The sequence below is a fragment of the Delphinapterus leucas genome, chromosome 1, assembly GCF_059928025.1.
Source record: "Delphinapterus leucas isolate spDelLeu-1000000601 "Yukka" chromosome 1, BTC_Dleu_Yukka2, whole genome shotgun sequence".
Taxonomy (NCBI): Eukaryota; Metazoa; Chordata; class Mammalia; order Artiodactyla; family Monodontidae; genus Delphinapterus; species Delphinapterus leucas.
The window spans coordinates 157,870,076-157,887,452 of NC_143129.1; the positions used below are offsets into that span (position 1 = coordinate 157,870,076).

At 39.8% G+C, this 17,377-nt stretch overlaps 1 protein-coding gene and 1 pseudogene across 3 annotated transcripts in view; one reads left to right on the top strand and one right to left on the bottom strand.

The window, feature by feature from the left end:
* LOC111175649 (polypeptide N-acetylgalactosaminyltransferase 1 pseudogene) lies at positions 1 to 3,688 on the top strand (annotated as a pseudogene).
* SMAP2 (small ArfGAP2) overlaps positions 1 to 17,377 on the bottom strand; it is a 47,512-nt gene that overhangs the window by 8,813 nt on the left and 21,322 nt on the right. For all 3 annotated transcript variants that reach the window (XM_022575381.3, XM_022575382.2, XM_022575383.2), the window contains exons 2-4: positions 8,684 to 8,817; positions 7,350 to 7,435; positions 6,285 to 6,363 (exon numbers count right to left, since the gene is read on the bottom strand). In XM_022575381.3, coding sequence (XP_022431089.1) covers positions 6,285 to 6,363; positions 7,350 to 7,435; positions 8,684 to 8,817 — 299 coding nt within the window. The remainder of the gene's footprint in view (positions 1 to 6,284; positions 6,364 to 7,349; positions 7,436 to 8,683; positions 8,818 to 17,377) is intronic.

Below are 17,377 nucleotides of genomic sequence, written 5' to 3' on the forward strand. Positions count from 1 at the left end.
ATGGCCCAAAAGGACACAAATATCCCTACTGAATCTGATGTAGGAGTCTGACAAACTCGGGGGTTTCTTGGTGTGGGGCATGAGCGTTGGCCTCTTCCACCCTGGCCTCAAGACTGCAAGAGGCATCTTTCAAATTTCTTAAGCACCTCCCTCCTTGTTCTAACACACTTATGACCGCTAGTGTGCAGATGGGGTTATCTACAGGGGTTAAACCATTTCACCGGTTTTGCTGCCCCTTTTTGACCCTAGTTTAACTTGCTCAACTTGGCACAGGGGTGAAAACTGTTCATCTTACTCGGCATACAGCCTTTGTGATTTTCTAACTTCCATCAAAAGTTCTCTCCCTCTTCATCTCCTTTTTTAAAAATAAGAAAATAAACCAAGCTTAAAGATTAGAAAAACAAAAACCAAGAAAATAAGGCAAAAATGAGTAAAAGGATTCAAGTATCCCTTTTAGGGTGTCCTGAATGCATCATCTGTATAAAACCAAAAAGCACATCAAAACCAGAATATTAGAAAGTCTTTCTCAGTTTTTGTTACTTTCAGAGGCAGTTTCATAATACTTTCACAGATTATACCGTTACTGGTCACATTTTTATCATCAAATCTCAATGCATAACAGAGCCACAAAGTAAACAAGAACACAGGCATATAAAAGGAAGTAGAGGCGGCGGAGGCGGGGCTCGCGTCGGGCGAGCCGCAGGCAGTGGTCGAGGAGGCGAAGCGGCGGACGGCAGCCCGACAAATAGCGCCCGCGCTGCGGCCCACGGGACCGCGCCGCGACCTCCCGAGCCGGCGCCGAGGAGCGCCCGCCGCCGCCGCCACCGCCGCGCGCGCGGACCAAGGTTATGAACGTGATTGCTGATGAAACTGGATTGGAATAATTTTCATGATCTTTGTATATTTATATATATTTTAAAATTTTGCATTTGACTTAAAGTGCCGTGAGAAAATCTGCGTATTGCAAGGTGGTCCTAGCCACCTCCTTGATTTCGGTACTCTTGGATATGTTCCTGCTGTTTCACTTCAGTGAATGCAACAACTGTGATGAAAAAATAGAGAGAGGACTTCCTGCTGGGGATGTTCTAGAGCCAGTACAAAAGCCTCATGAAAGTCCTGGAGAAATGGGGAAACCAGTCGTCATTCCTACTAAAGAGGATCAAGAAAAGATGAAAGACATGTTTAAAATCAATCAGCAAGTGAGATGACTGCACTCAACAGATCTTTACCAGACGTTAGGTTAGAAGGGTGTAAAACAAAGGTGTATCCAGATAATATTCCTGGATACAAGGAATATTATCACAACAAGTGTGGTGATTGTTTCCCACAATGAGGCTTGGAGCACACTTCTGCGAACTGTCCATAGTGTCATTAATCACTCACCAAGACACATGCGAGAAGAAATTGTTCTAGTAGATGAGGCCAGTGAAAGAGACTTTTTGAAAAGACCTCTAGAGAGTTATGTGAAAAAATTAAATTACCAGTTCATGTCATTCGAATGAAGCAATGCTCTGGATTGATCAGAGCTAGGTTAAAAGGAGCTGCAGTGTCTAAAGGCCAAGTGTCTAAAGGCCAAGTGATCACCTTTTAAGATGCTCACTGTGAGTGTACAGTGGGTGGCTGGAGCCTCTCTTAGCCAGGATCAAACATGACAGGAAGACAGTGGACTATCCTATCATTGATGTGATCAGTGATGATAATTTTGAGTACAAGGCAGGTTCTGACATGACCTATGGTGGATTCAACTGGAAGCTTAATTTTCGCTGGTATCCTGTTCCCCAAAGAGAGATGGACAGAAGGAAAGGTGATGGAATTCTTCCTGTGAGAACACCTACAATGGCAGGAGGCCTTTTTTCAATAGACAGAGATTACTTTCAGGAAATTGGAACATATGATGCTGGAATGGATATTTGGGGAGGAGAAAACCTAGAAATTTCCTTTAGGATTTGGCAGTGTGGAGGAACTTTGGAGATTGTTACTTGCTCACATGTTGGACATGTGTTTCAGAAAGCTACACCCTACACGTTTCCAGGAGGCACAGGGCAGATTATCAATAAAAATAACAGATGACTTGCAGAAGTGTGTATGGATGAATTCAAGCATTTCTTCTATATAATTTATCCCGGTGTTACAAAGGTAGATTATGGAGATATATCACCAAGACTTGGTCTAAGACGCAAACTCCAATGCAGACCTTTCTTTTGGTACCTAGAGAATATTTATGCAGATTCTCAGATTCCACATCACTATTTCTCTTTGGGAGAGATACGAAATGTGGAAACAAATCAGTGTCTGTATAACATGGCTAGAAAAGAGAATGAAAAGTTGGAATTTTTAACTGTCATGGTATGGGAGGTAATCAGGTTTTCTCTTACACTGCCAACAAAGAAATTAGATCCGATGACCTTTGTCTGCAAACTTAATGGCCCAGTCACAATGCTCAAATGCTACCACCTAAAAGGCAACCAACTTTGGGAGTATGACCCGGTGAAATTAACCCTGCAGCGTGTGAACAGTAATCAGTGCCTAGATAAAGCCACAGAAGAGGACAGCCAGGCGCCCTGCATTAGAGACTGCAGTGGAAGCCAGTCCTAGCAGTGGCTTCTTAGAAATGTCTCCCTTCCAGAATTCTGAGACCAAATTTACAAAGAAAGAAAAAAATAAGGATTGACGGGGCTACCTCAGCATCCATTTCTGCCACATTCTTAAGTAGCAAAAAAGGAAAAGTGCTTTCCTCCTGTAGGATGTAGGGTTTATCAGCCATTAAAACTTAGACTCTTCTCGCTTTCACTAGCTGTGAACCGGCCCTCTTGTCCAAGGATATGAAACTACGTAGCAGCAAGACTGTGCACACTGATGTTTACAAGATTGGAAGAGTCTTCCATCAAGAATCATTGTAAAGAATATTCAGACTGAAACAATCTACGAAATGTGATTTCCAGAGAGCTGTACCTTTTATGGTTTGCTTGCACATCAGTAATTTCTGCTGAATATGCTGTTATAATGAAGAGACGTCCAAGATTTTTTTTCTGATTAGAACTGGTAGCCAGTGTATTAAATATTGATATAAAAAAATGAAAAAGAACTGGAACCAGATTCAGAATCATGAAAACATTTTTATAATAATTTAAAAAACTATATTAAACAGGGTCTAAAGGACATTAAAATAGAACTATGAGAAGTACAATTTGTTACAGTATAGTATCAAATTTCTATATAGATTTTATACCTCAGTGGGGAAAAATAACTGATTCTGATGACATTCATTCTGTTTTCATCTGTGATAGTCATGGATGCTTTTCTTTCCCCTTGGGGGTGCTGAAATTGAGCTGAAAAAGTGGCTCTTTGAACATGGTTTTAATGCTTTCTACAGTGTTTTTAATTTAGTTTGTGGGCTGTTGGAATTGTAATTTTTAATTGCCTTCAAAATATGGAGATTTAAAATAATGTCTGGTCTCACTGAACAAGTTTGATATCTCAGTTGCTCTTGGGTCAGCTGGCTTATAGACTTTCTCTCATACACACAAATTTCTTATTAGATTTTCAACTTCCTAACTTGATTCAACTGATTATGCTTAATACCCAAGCTTCATACTACTGTACTACAGATTTGTTTTCGTAGCAATAAATCTTCTGTTCTTTGTTTATGATTCCACTCAACAAAAGGCCTGTAGAAGTGACTTATTATTTGGGTATTTGGAGATGATACATTTGATGGTTTTTTGGAAAACTTTTTTCACTCCATACTCAGATGTGCTTCATTGTCAAGTGCATATTTACATTAGGTTCTTGAATTGTAATGTTGATCTGCTGCTTTTTTAAAAAATAAAATTTGACTAAAAACAAAAGGAAGTATAGCATACACATGAAAAATGGTCAGCCCTGCTAATGATCGAAAAGTGAAATTTAAAATTCATTTTGGGGGGAATTCCCTGGAGGTCCAGTGGTTAGAACTCTGTGCTTACATTGCTGAGGGCCCATGTTCAATCCCTGGTTGGGGAGCTAAGATCCCTCAAGCTGCAAGGCATAGCCAAAAAAAAAAAAAAGCACTTTTTGAGGGAGAAAAATCTTAATAATAATATCTAATATTGGTAGGGATTGAGTAAAACTACCACTCTTACCCAATGCTGAGAAGACAATATAAAATAGCACAACTTCTAGAAAGTATATTGGCAAAAGTACAAAGAGACAAATGCTGAAACCCTTTACCCTAGATAATACGATATTTTGTAATGTATCTTAAGAAAATAATCCAAAACATGGAAAAGGTTATATACACCAAGAACTTCATCCCAGAATTTTATATGCTGAAGAAAAACTTAACCTTTATGCCACAGGGGAGAATAGTAAAATAAACTGTGATCTAGTTACTCACTGAATAAGATTCAACAATTACAAGTTGTGAAAACTAACAAGTAACGTTACAAAAAAAATGATCTGTTAAGTCGAGTGAAAGCAGGAGACATTCTACATAACTGTACTATAATTACGCCTCCAAAAAGTAGGAGAAAATGGGGGAACACACCAAAATGATAATCATTAGTAAAGATAAGAGTAGGCATGGATTTTCCACTTTAACTTTCATATTATCTATAAAGTGGTATTATAATCATGAAGAACACATGCAGCTATGTCTGTTTCATGCATAGTGTAATGCTTTAATACAGAACACTTTATTTCTTGAAGTTAAAAATGTCTTATCTGTCCATTTAAAAAGAATACTCTTTAATTAACAAAGCCAGTTTCTTTTAGATTTGATAATAAATGCCTTCACTTAGCAAATATTAATTCTTGGCATATAAATCTTTGCAAGAGTATTTTTTAAAAATCTAAGTACATCAAATAAAAAAGTTTGAAATAGCTCTTTGGCACATAGGAAATATTTCCTTCCTAAATGAAAACATTCAGTGAGTAAAACAGGCTGCTTTCATGGGTACGGTACACCAGCAACCTAATTACGAATGAACACTATCTATCTCCATATAGCTACTCTTTCCTCTTCTCCCACCTTCTGAATTATCTCAGATACCTTTTTCTGACCTTGTCTGATTTCATATGGTCTGGTACAATGAATAGAGCTAAGGAAAGAGACCATAGTTTTCTACAAGTGAAAGGAAACGTTTGTGCTTTGGTTTCAAACCCTTTTTGATGATGCCATCCAAGCCGTAGCTGTGCACTGGGTTAATTCTTTCTTGGGACAGTTACAATAACTTCCAGGTCCCTTTTCTGGATGACTGTGAGGTAAGAGTCCTTCATACTAAGTTGAGAAGGAATTATCTTTACCTAACTACACGTATTGCCCTGCACTTGCCTACATTGAAATTCACCTCCCAGTTAGTGTCCCTTTTCACACAAGCTCAAAAGATCAGTCTGGAGCTGATTCCAATTAGCTTGACTTTAAATTACCTGGAAGGGCTTAGAGCCCTGTGTAAACTTAATGATTTCACTGGCTAGTACATCTTCCATTAAAATAAATAACAGACAGAAGATAGAGGATAGCTAGATAGGTCCTTGGCTAGAACTGGAGAATCCCATATTCTCCATACTTCCTTGGTTAGAGAAACAGTTAATTATTCCAAGGCAAATTTACTATAGAGTCTTGTCAAAGGCTTTTTGAAGGTCTAAATAGTCATATTGATTGGTTCCACTCTAGTTGTCATTAGTCAGGCATATTTTCTTCTTCCAGAAACCGTGTTGTACTTCCTCCCGTATGTTATACTTGTCCAGTTATCATACACTGTATTTCAGATTCTAACTACACGCCTAGGATGAAAAGTGTACTTGGCGACTGGGAGTCTCCTAAAACCCCCTCTCAAGAACAAGGGTCCCATTGGCAGTCTGTCGACACACTGGCAATAATATGCTGGTCAAACTGAAGGAAACTCTGGTGCTTTAATTACACCTAATTTTGTTGACTGCATTTACAGCAAAAAAATGCACACGCGCACACACACACACACACACACACACACACACGTGTATATACATACGCACACATATTATTCTGTTTGATCTAGCATGCCCAACATGTCCATTTGAAGAATTTGGAACTGGGAATCACTAACACCTAAATCCAAATCACGGTAAAGAATTCACTGATGGTTGGTCCATCCCTGCGGCAAAAGTTTGCTCCATGATACTTCATGGTCTTGATTCTATAGCTGGCTTTTTTTTTTCCTTTATGGACTTAGAGTATTTTGGTAGCTGTTCTTCAAATTCCCACCTGGGCTGATTAATAAGCAAATTACTTATTATGAACAAAACTTGAAAGATTTACAACCAACCCTAAAGGCATTGATGTCCAGACTTCGGTCCATGTATTTCTTCTTCTCATATTTATCTCGAATAAATCCCTCGACAGCTCTGCAAAAAGCTTATTAAGGATAAATCAAACAAATCTTTCTCATGGAATGACTATAAAAGGTCAATTTGTATCTCATGGAACATTGTTCTCCTCTCTCCCTCCTGCCTGGTTTCCCCATATGGCTCCCGTCTCTTCACGTGGGGTTTCCCTGACCAAAACCTTTAAATGCCTCCTTTGTGGTTACTGCAGGGAATCACCATTTCCTAGGATTTTCCTTCAGAGTAATGATAGCAGAAAATGGGATCAATCTTCATTTTGACATCAGTGGAGCCTGTGGCTGTTCTAGAATACAGGTAAAGCAGTCATTTATCTATTTTAAAGCCCTTAAGTCAACAAGTCTTAAACAAAGGCACCCGAGTGCCCCTTATAACCTCTTGTGCCCCACTGCCAGATTCTGATCAGTGGATCCTCTGCAGGGCCCCAAATCTGCATTTAACAGGTTCCACCTGCACCCACCAAAAGCAAACTCTAACAAGATGGTCTACAAACCACATTTTGAGAAGCACTGCGTTCAGGGGGTTTGGTTTTGTGAGCTGGGTGCTATCTCCTTTTGAGGGGATGGGGGAAGAAAGTCATGGATTAACTGGTCAACAACAGTTAATTCTTTGAGCTAGGACATAAAAAGGTGTTAAAAATGAATGGTAGTTTTGCTAACTCAACATAGCACAATAAATATTCTTTTTATCAAACAATGGTTTCAGAGATCCAAAAATTATTGGAGATGTCACTTTATGGAAGAATTCACAGTGAACCACTGCAGTCTTAATTCCTGAACAAGTCTTCCCCATGTGACACCACCATTCTGACATTAGAAAGTATATGTGGACTTCCTGTGTGTCTTGGTTGCTGGAGAGAGGAAAAGCCAGACTTCGACTAATCCACATATAAATATGGCCCAGTCAGATCATGGGTTCTGAGTCTTGTGTGACTCTCCCAAAACACCAAAAAAACCACTCAGCCTTCTGAGTTGCTCCAGAAAAGATACGGGTCTATCTGAGGTCGCCGAAAGGTCTCAGGCAGGTAGGCTTCATAAAGTCGGTTTGCCTTTCCATTCCCCATCTCTTGCATGCACTGCAATAAAAAAGATGTGGAAACAAGGAATGTCACATCAGGAAAGAACTGAAAAACTTCTCACCCAATTGTACCATTTTACAATTGAAGAACCAACCTAGGGAGTGGGAGAACTGAGATTTAAACCTGTCTTCTGGTTTCCAATCCATGATTCTCTCTGCTCTACTCCCAACCATTTACTTTCACAGCTGTCTTTCCTGCCACCCCTCCTCCTTTTATTGAAAGATTTGTCTGACAGGATACATTTAATTCAATAATAATTCAAGATCCCATTTGAAAGTCCAAGACATAGCTGCCAATCAAAATGTCTACTTGGCAGGCAATAATCAGTGCCTAATCAGGCAGGCAATAATCAGGAACAACTACAGTTCTGAGTTTATAGCAGTAATTAACCTATTCCACTGTAGTACCAATAAATGTGCTTCTCATTAGGCTTTTGAAAGACTCCTTAACACTTGTGAGAGAGAAATTCCAAGATTTTAAAAAATTTTCAAATTCCCAAATACCTCCATGGCATGTAATTTCCTTCATAAGATACAGTAAAGTGTAACTGGAAAATATAACTAACCTTTTAGTCCTTTAGTGAATCCATAAAAATAATCTAAAGTAACTTCTAAAGCCAGTTTCTGTTAGGAATAACCTCTTATTTCTAACACCAACTTTAGCAACTCGTTTTGTTTGGAGCTTCTTTCCCCCCAAACAAAGGAAAAAAAAATTTTTTTTTAAATTACTTTAACAAGTTTCAGTGCAGGAAGAGAATATAGAACAATGAAGCCACATCGAGGTGCAGCTCTTGGGCCAGGCTGGACTCACTAACTTAAGTATCCCATGCCCAGCCCACCAACCTGACAGCAAGCAAGATTCATATATGCATTTCTGCAATAAAACACTATTATAAGTCTATGTGTTGGAGGGTTTTCTTCTTTTAAGTGAGTATCTAAAACTATAAATGTTAGATCTGCAAATGCCAAGGCCCTTAGAAAATAATCCAAAGATCCCCCTTTATACCTTCACGGATCCATGGGGTCCTAGTCCATAGACTATTAGTGCTTTGAAGGAAGCAAAATATAAGTAGAATAACTTGTGTCTTAAATACAAAGATTAAAAATGTTAAATGTGACATAAGTGTTTAACAACTAAACTTTCCTTTACCTTCACCTTTATGCCCAGTTTGACTGAAATTCATCCGGAACTACTTTTACATGGAAATATGGAAGCAGTTGACTCACTCGTGGGCTGTGTAAATACCTGGATCTGTTCCTGAGTCCACTGGTCGAGGTTAACCGATTTTACCCTGGATATGTGCACCCCGAGATTCCTGTGGATTCCAGCACATCGAATGCAAATGAACACACCAATGTTCCAGGAGGCCCATCGTGGTCCTGTGAAGGTCAGGAACAGGGCAATAAAGTACCAATTAAAACAACATTCAAGACCCAAAGTGGAATATTTAGGTTATCAGACAACATTTCTGCTAGAACATAAGTGAGAGAACTGTTACCACAATCATCTTTAAAAAACTTTTTTTTAGATTGTATTTTTATTTTTTTGGCTGTGCTGTGCAGCTTGCAGGATCTTAGTTCCCCAACCAGGGATTGAACCTAGGCCCTGGCAGTGAAAGTGCCGAGTCCTAACCACTGGACTGCCAGGGAATTCCCATAATCACCTTTCTTTAAAAAATTGGTTTTGTTCATTCCTCCAAGAATCAGCTTTCTTTAAGTTTAAAATTTTTTTAAGTGTACAACACAGTGGTTTTTAGTATTCTCAGGCAGTTGTACACCATCACCACCATCTAATTCTGGTGATGGTGTACACCCCAAAAAGAAATCTCAACCCCATTAGCAAGCAGTCCCCATTTCCTCCCAACTTCCCCCCACCCCAGCCCCAGGCAACCACAAATCTACTTTCTGTCTCTGTAGATTTGCCAATTCTGGACATTTTATATAAATGGGATTATATAATGTGTGGGCATTTGAATATGGAGCAGCTTTTTACAGTATCTGATAATATAAGTGTTGAAATGCAAATATTATAATACTGTTACTCATGGTTTTTAAAAATCCCAGGAGAACAATGGGAAGTCATGTCACATTCTATTTAGTATCTTACACGAACAGCCCTCCCTCAAGAAACATTTCAATGGTAGTGAGACCTGGATTCAGTTTTCCTACCAGGAAAAAAGATACAGACATGCCATGCCAGCTCAAGGCTCAGCCTGAAATTTAAAACTTTGTTTATCTTCCCCTCCCAACCAGGCCTATAAAATATGCATCCAGATTCACTTAATAGGATCCTTTCCCCTCGGGCTGATGTCCCTACTTTACCCAACTACAGAATTATTTAGATTCCCGATTGTCAAATAATAAAGATACTTATAGCAATAAAAAAGAAATCTCAGATACGTATTTCAGTAAAATTCTGTTACATAATCTCCCATCCCCTGCCAACTTTGCTCACCCTAATAATCACTCTGGGAAATTTTCAAACTCTTCTTCATAACTTTTATACAGGATAAAACTGACTTACTTTTATATGACACCTGCCAAACACCTGCTGAAAAATCACTAATATCTCCTCTGCCATCATTCCACTAAGCAGAAATTTACCACATAAAACAAGCATGATGTCAGAGTTAGAGGTTTTGATAAAGAGGTGAAAAGACACTAATTGATTTTCTACAGAGATAAAGAGGACCTGCATTTGGAGCAACAAAGGACATGAGGTTTCAATTCTGCTGGACACAGGTAATAGTCTGGTTGGTCTAAGGGTTTTTGGCAGCAGTTTTAATAAGGGAATGCTAAAATCATATGGCAGAAAATTATTCTTAGAAATTTGAATCTGCAATTATTATAAGTAAGAATGTAATTTTTGGACAAAGATATTACTGATACTATGGCAAAAACTACAAGTACAGAAGGCTCAGGTCCTCCTTATAACCACCAGGTGGTGTTCTGCCTCAAATGTTACCCCAATACCCTCTTACTGCTCTACTCTTGCTAGGCTCAGATTTATCTTCTAAAAAGACCTTCAGTCCCTTCAAATCCCCAGATTTGCACAGTAGATCTGCTATGTAGCCAATAAACACACAAATGATCCACACACTTCTTTCAGTGGGAGTTAACATAAACACAAAACAGAAAACCTAAATAGATGTGAATGAGGTTCCTTAGCGTGCTGTATGTCTATTTTGGGTTACAGTTTTCATAAAGGAACTCAGATAAAATCTAAATTATACAGGATTTAAAATGGGACCAAAAGTTAATATTTCATGTTTCTTTACCATTTTCTCTTTGCTCGAGATCCTAGAACTCATAAGATAGTTACATTATATTTGTTTGCTAACAAAATCAGAAGCCAAAAACACTAATTAAAAGGTAGCTGTGGGGCTTCCCTGGTGGTGCAGTGGTTAAGAATCTGCCTGCCAATGCAGGTGACATGGGTTCGATCCCTGGTCCGGGAAGCAACTAAGCCTGTGCGCCACAACTACTGAGCCTGCGCTCTAGAGCCCACGAGCCACAACTACTGAAGGCCACACGCCTAGAGCCCATGCTCCACAACAAGAGAAGCCACTGCAGTGAGAAGCCCGCGCACCGCAATGAAGAGTAGCCCCTGTTCACTGCAACTACAGAAAGCCCGTGCTCAGCAACAAAGACCCAACGCAGCCAAAAGTAGAATTAAAAATTAAAAAAGTAAAAAGTTACCTGTGGAATGTTATGCTATTTGCTTCCTGACCCTAAGTCTGGAGAAGGTGATTCCCAAACATCTAAGCTACTGTCACAACTGTGGAATTTCTCCAGATCCCGTTCCAGAGTATTTAACGTCTCTTTGCCTTGGAGGAATACAAGACTAAATCCTGATATTCTGGAGCCACTAACAAGGCCTCAGTATAGAAACACAGGCAATAAAATTTTCATGAAAGGTCAGAGGAAGCCTTCTCTGCTCCCCCTCCCATATCCCTCCTACAACCTTTTCCCAGTGAAATACAGACAGTTCTATCTCAGACACTCAGCCTCCTTCAGTTTTAAGCCACTAGATTTATTAATCAATAACTGCATGCTCCATAAAGGATTCTGAAATTGGAGAAAAGGAAAACACAGGAGAGATACTTATATGGCTGAAAATATGGGAAAATGGTGTTGTTATTAAAAGCATAATCTTTGCAGCAAGAAAAAACTTACATTTCGAAGGTCAGCTTCATCAATGATTAGCTGTGTGACCTTCAGAGAGATACTTAAGCTTCCTAAACCCCAGTTTCCTCATCTACAAAATGTGTACAATAATATTCACCTCACAGTGCTGAGAATATAGAGGGGTAATAATAAAAGAGAGCTACATATAAGAACACAGCATAGAAGGAGATTTCTGGAACCCATTTCCCATTCATCTCCTTCATGATAAGAGCATGTTTTGTTTTGTTTTTTAATTAATTTATTTATTTTTGGCTGTGTTGGGTCTTCGTAGCTGCGCCTGGGCTTTCTCTAGCTGCGGCGAGTGGGGGCTACTTTTCGTTGCGCTGCGTGGGCTTCTCATTGCGGTGGCTTCTCTTTGTTGCAGAGCACAGGCTCTAGGCATGCGGGCTTCAGTAGTTGTGGCACGTGGGCTCAGTAGTTGTGGCTCGCGGGCTCTAGAGCGCAGGCTCAGTAGTTGTGGTGCACGGGATTAGTTGCCCCGTGGCATGTAGGATCTTCCCCGACCAGGTCTCGAACCCGTGTCCCCTGCATTGGCAGGTGGATTCTTAACCACTGTGCCACCAGGGAAGTCCGATAAGGGCATGTTAACGAATTCATATGTATAAGCCAACACTATGCAACACCACAGAATGCTGCTTGTTAGACAGGAATGTGAGTTCTAGTCCTAAAACGTCAGAATCAAAATCAACGGACTGAAGAGCAGAAAGAAACTTACCCTTGATACAATTTCAAAGTCTTCTAGAAAACATGAAATTTTAAGCAGCTTCTTTTATCTCCCTCAAAATATTCCTTGAGAATATACTACTTAAACCCCTAGCTGTTCCCCTTTTCTGTTATACGCCCCCGCCCTGCCCTGGTGTCCATACACGCCTCCACTGCACACACAGAGGAAGGTGGGAAGCTGACAGCCATCTGATGTGCCTGGATTCCACAGTACCTGGTACTGTTGCTACAAGGCCAGCCTACTTAAACATGGGATACATGCAAAGATAATCCAACTGTTCCATACACATTGGCCATGGCAACCAGGGAGAAAATATAAAAGATACCATTTTGAAGTTGAAAATGGAAAGAGACTCTGAGAGGCAATATTTCAAACCATTTTGAAAGCAAAGAGGATGATAGACAGTGATATAAACTGGTAGTGATTAGCACAACATAAGAGCAAGGTCATGGCTAAGTGAACATATTCATCAGGGGCCTACAAGCAGGCTCAGGAAGCATTAAGCAATATTAAAATTAATAAATAATCACTCTGCAATGAGGGATCAGTAAAAATGAAGAAAGTATATGGATTTGGCTAATCTGTCAAGAAATCAGCTCTAGTAAGTACCAGCCCAGTATCAGGGAAATCTGGGCTTACACTGACTAGTTACACGCCTTTTGACAAGATTCTCCAGGGCTTATTTCTCCATTTGTAAAATGGAAAGCATATAAATAAATCCAATTTACATTCAACTACTGGATGGCTTCTACATAACCGAGTTAACTACTGATGCCCAGCTGCAAATTTTTCTTGCTGCTGAAACTTCCCCCATCACCAGAGCTACTAGGCCTAGGAGGGTTCTGGGCTTGAGAAATCAGCAGAGAGAAGAGAACTAGAGTTACAGATAGCTTGAAGCTACTATTATAATAATTACAACTTGTTGATCTCTAACCTATGGAGTTCCAAAAAATAAACGTTATGGGGGGAAAAAACATTGCTAAATCAATGGATACCCGTAAGTTAGATCTGCCAGCATCTTGGAGCTGTTGAAAAGCTCTTCAGCAGGAAGGGTCAAGGAAGGGAGAGAAATTCTCTTCCATCGTCCATCCAAGCCCTGTTGAATCTACCTTGGAAACTTGCCCAGAATCTATCCATTTCTACCTAGACCTTCTCATATCTCACCTATAAGCATTCATTTTTTTAAAATGGGCATAAGATTTTTTTGTTAGCTCTTCTTTAAAAATTTTTATTGAAATACAGTTAATTTACAATGTTGTATTAAGCATTCATTCTTTTAATATTATTTATTGAGTACCTACTATGTGCCAAGCACTCTGCCTGCTAGGTACCAGGAATACAAAGGCAGAGACAATGAAGATGAGATTCCCTATTTCAAAGAGCTCACAGAGTAACAACTAAACAGACTCCCACCAGAATAATCTCTCCAAAACACAAATCTGTACAGATCAGGCCCCCAAATGTAAACTTTTCATGTAGTCTCAAATATAGAGGTGAAAATGTAAATCGGTGCTAATTTTCTGAATGGCATATTCCAAACTGAACTCTCAATCTCTTGCCACAAAACCTGTTCTTCCTCCATTCTTCTCCATCTTAATCAATTACACCTCCATCCGTTCAAACGCGCAGCAGTCAGAAATTTATACATCATTTTCTTTTTTTTTTTTTGTGGTACGCGGGCCTCTCACTGTTGTGGCCTCTCCTGTTGCGGAGCACAGGCTCCAAACGCGCAGGCTCAGCGGCCATGGCTCATGGACCCAGCCGCTCCACGGCATGTGGGATCTTCCCGGACCGGGGCACGAACCCATGTCCCCTGCATCGGCTCTTCTTCAACTGCCATATCTATACCATCTATACCACTCTCTTCTTCAACTGCCATATCTATACCATCACCAAGACCAAATATCTCTCAAATCAGTATCTCCTCTCTCCATCTACAACACTATTTCTCTAATCCAAACTCACCAGATCTCTTGGACTAGTGCAATAACCTCCTAATTAATGTCTCTCTCCGCTTTTACATTCCCTTCTCCTCCAACACCAAACCAAAACCATTCTCTGCAAAACAGTCCGCTTGAGCTCTTAAAGAAGCAAAAGTGACCTTGTCACTCAGCTGCTTAAAACCTTTCTAGGGAAGCCTGCCTTCTGTCACTGTTGGATTAAAGAACAAAATCCTTAACGTGGTCTCCAAGGTCTTATATGATCTGGCCCATGGCTACTTCCCCAGCTTCTCAACTCCAATCATGCCAGCCTTCTTTCATTTCCTCAAAACACCAACATGTTCTTTACTTAGGGCTTCTGGCCTTTGTACACGCTGCTCTCACTGCCTAAAGAGCTCCTTCCCCAACCACTATCCACCCCTTGTAGCCTGGTCAACTCCTATATATCATGAAGGTCTCAGCTGAAAAGCTTCTTCCTCAAAGGAGCCTTTCCTTGGTCCCCCAATCTAAACCAGATTATATTCTCTCTTCCATCTTTTCTTCTGGTTTTTACATTTCGTTATGGAAAATTTCAAACACACAAAAGCCGAGCATAATTAACCAGCAGCTTCAGCAATTATCAACCTCTGGCCAATCTTACTTCAGCTATACTCCCACACACTCAACTCCCAACCTTGGAATATTTTGAAGCAAATCCCAAATATCATACCATGCAATCTGTATATACTTTGGTATACACCTCTAAAAATAAGGACTTTTCAAAGGTTATAGACTTTCACTTATTTTACCCTTTACTTTTTCTAAGTTGTACCATATTTTATCATATATTTATTTGTGTGATTGCTGAACATGTCTTTTCCACTAAACTATAAGTGCCACAAGAGCAGGCAGATCTGTGATGTTCACTGTTACATTCCCAGGACACAGCACAGTTCCTCGCACACAGCAGGGAGGCAAAATTTGTTTAAAAATTAATTGAGGGCTTCCCTGGTGGCGCAGTGGTTGAGAGTCCGCCTGCCGATGCAGGGGACACGGGTTCGTGCCCCGGTCCGGGAAGATCCCACATGCCGCGGAGCGGCTGGGCCCGTGAGCCATGGTCGCTGAGCCTGTGCGTCCGGAGCCTGTGCTCCGCAGCGCGAGAGGCCACAACAGTGAGAGGCCCGCGTACCGAAAAAAAAAAATAAAAAAAAATAATTGAAAGTAAGTAAATCCTTTGAACACCACCCACCCCTGCTGTAAGAATTCATCAGGGAAACAACAGGTCAAGTACACAAAGAAATATATTAAGAATGTTCAGTAATATATTAATGTTCCAACAAAAAACATCAACAGATTCCATAAAAGAACTATGATATCACTACTCAGTTAGGGAAAAGAAAATTGTAGCTCTTTATTTAATATAGAAACATGTCCATGTTATATTAATTATAAAATACAATTTTAAACAGTATAAACAGAACAAATCAAACCATTTTTGTTTAAGAATGTGAATAAATGTATATGTATGCACAGAAAAAAATGTCTAGAAGAATATATGTAAAATATTAAAAGCTATTATTTCTGGGTAGTGGGATTGTGAAATATTTTCCTATTTTTTAACATACTCTCTGAATTGTTTGCAATGAACTTGCATTACTTCTGTAATGAGAAAAAACAGTACAGGTATTTTAAAAACAAAACAACAGAGCCATCCATGGCTCCTTACTGGCTGAAAGATAAGTTGAAACTCCTTAGCATGATAATAAAGCCCTTTAAGAGCCCGTGCTTTACACAGGATGAGCAAGTCATCATTTTGAAAAATGTCATGACTCACGCCTCTTTGCCTACACCTTCTTCCTACCTGAAATGGCTTTCTCCTCTATCCCCTGCTCAAAAACTTCAAAATCTAGTCCAATGTCACCTCTTTCTGTGAGGCCATCAAGGGAATAAATCTTGACCTTTGCTATGACTAAGAGTCCATTGCATGCTTTGCTCTTCCAATACTTAATATCTTATTACAATTAGTTGCTTACGAAACTTTCTTGCCCTAAATAGACTACCAGCTCTGGAAGGCAAGGACCTTGTCCCTTCATCATTTATCCCAAACATTTACCACCATACTTGCAAGTAGTACATACAAAATAAGTATTTGTTAAATGAAGTCATCAATTAACAAGATAAAAAGCATACAATTTTTTTTCTGTTTTGCAAAATGAAGGGAGAAGAACTTTTCAAACACTTTCAAGGCAAAGATATTACCCAGAAAAGGGATTAGGTTACTTTGGTGAGGCTCCAAAGGCATAACTAGCACCAGTGAGTAGAAGTTGATTTGGGCACACTCTGGGGAAGAATTTCCTAACTCATAATTAAGGTTGCGTGAAAACAAATGCAGCATATCCAGAAACAGTGGAATCCCAGTAAGTGCAAGTGTTCAAGAAGAGGCTGGATGATCAACTCTCAGGGATGGTGGAGAAATGATCCCTGCACAGTGGGTGGGGTAAACCATGAGCTGTAAAGTCCCTTCTAGTACCATTGTTCTACTGGCTGATGTGTGGGAAATTTTCATGTCCCTTCCTGCTTGAAATTCAGTGGTTATGAAGGTACAACGTGAAATAATCTATGAAGATGTTAGGTCTTTTTTTTTTTTTTTTTGGCCGCATCATGAGGCATAAAGGACCTTAGTTCCCTGACCAGGGATCAAACCTGTGCCCCCTGCAGGGGAAGCTCGGAGCCCTAACTATTGGACCTCCAGGGAATTCCCTGAAGATGTTAGATTTTGATGAGTCTAAAAATATGAAATCAAATTCAGTTCATGGAGCCTATGATTGGCACTGAAAGCTGGTTTAAACGTGATAGACACGTAAGGAAGAACCTCCATCAACACATTCTGATTTGAAAATAGAAGCAAATTTCTCCTGAACTTGGCCTGTCATTAACTCCAGCATGAAATTCGAGAATCAAAGCAAAGAAGCAGCAGTATTTGTTTTAAGAACAATTCTAACGCTAGGTACCTCAGTTCCACTCATTATATCCCTTCAAACCTTGATTCACTACAAAGAAGAATACACATAAACACCAGTGGCATCTTGGAGAAATTAAGTAGGGCTAC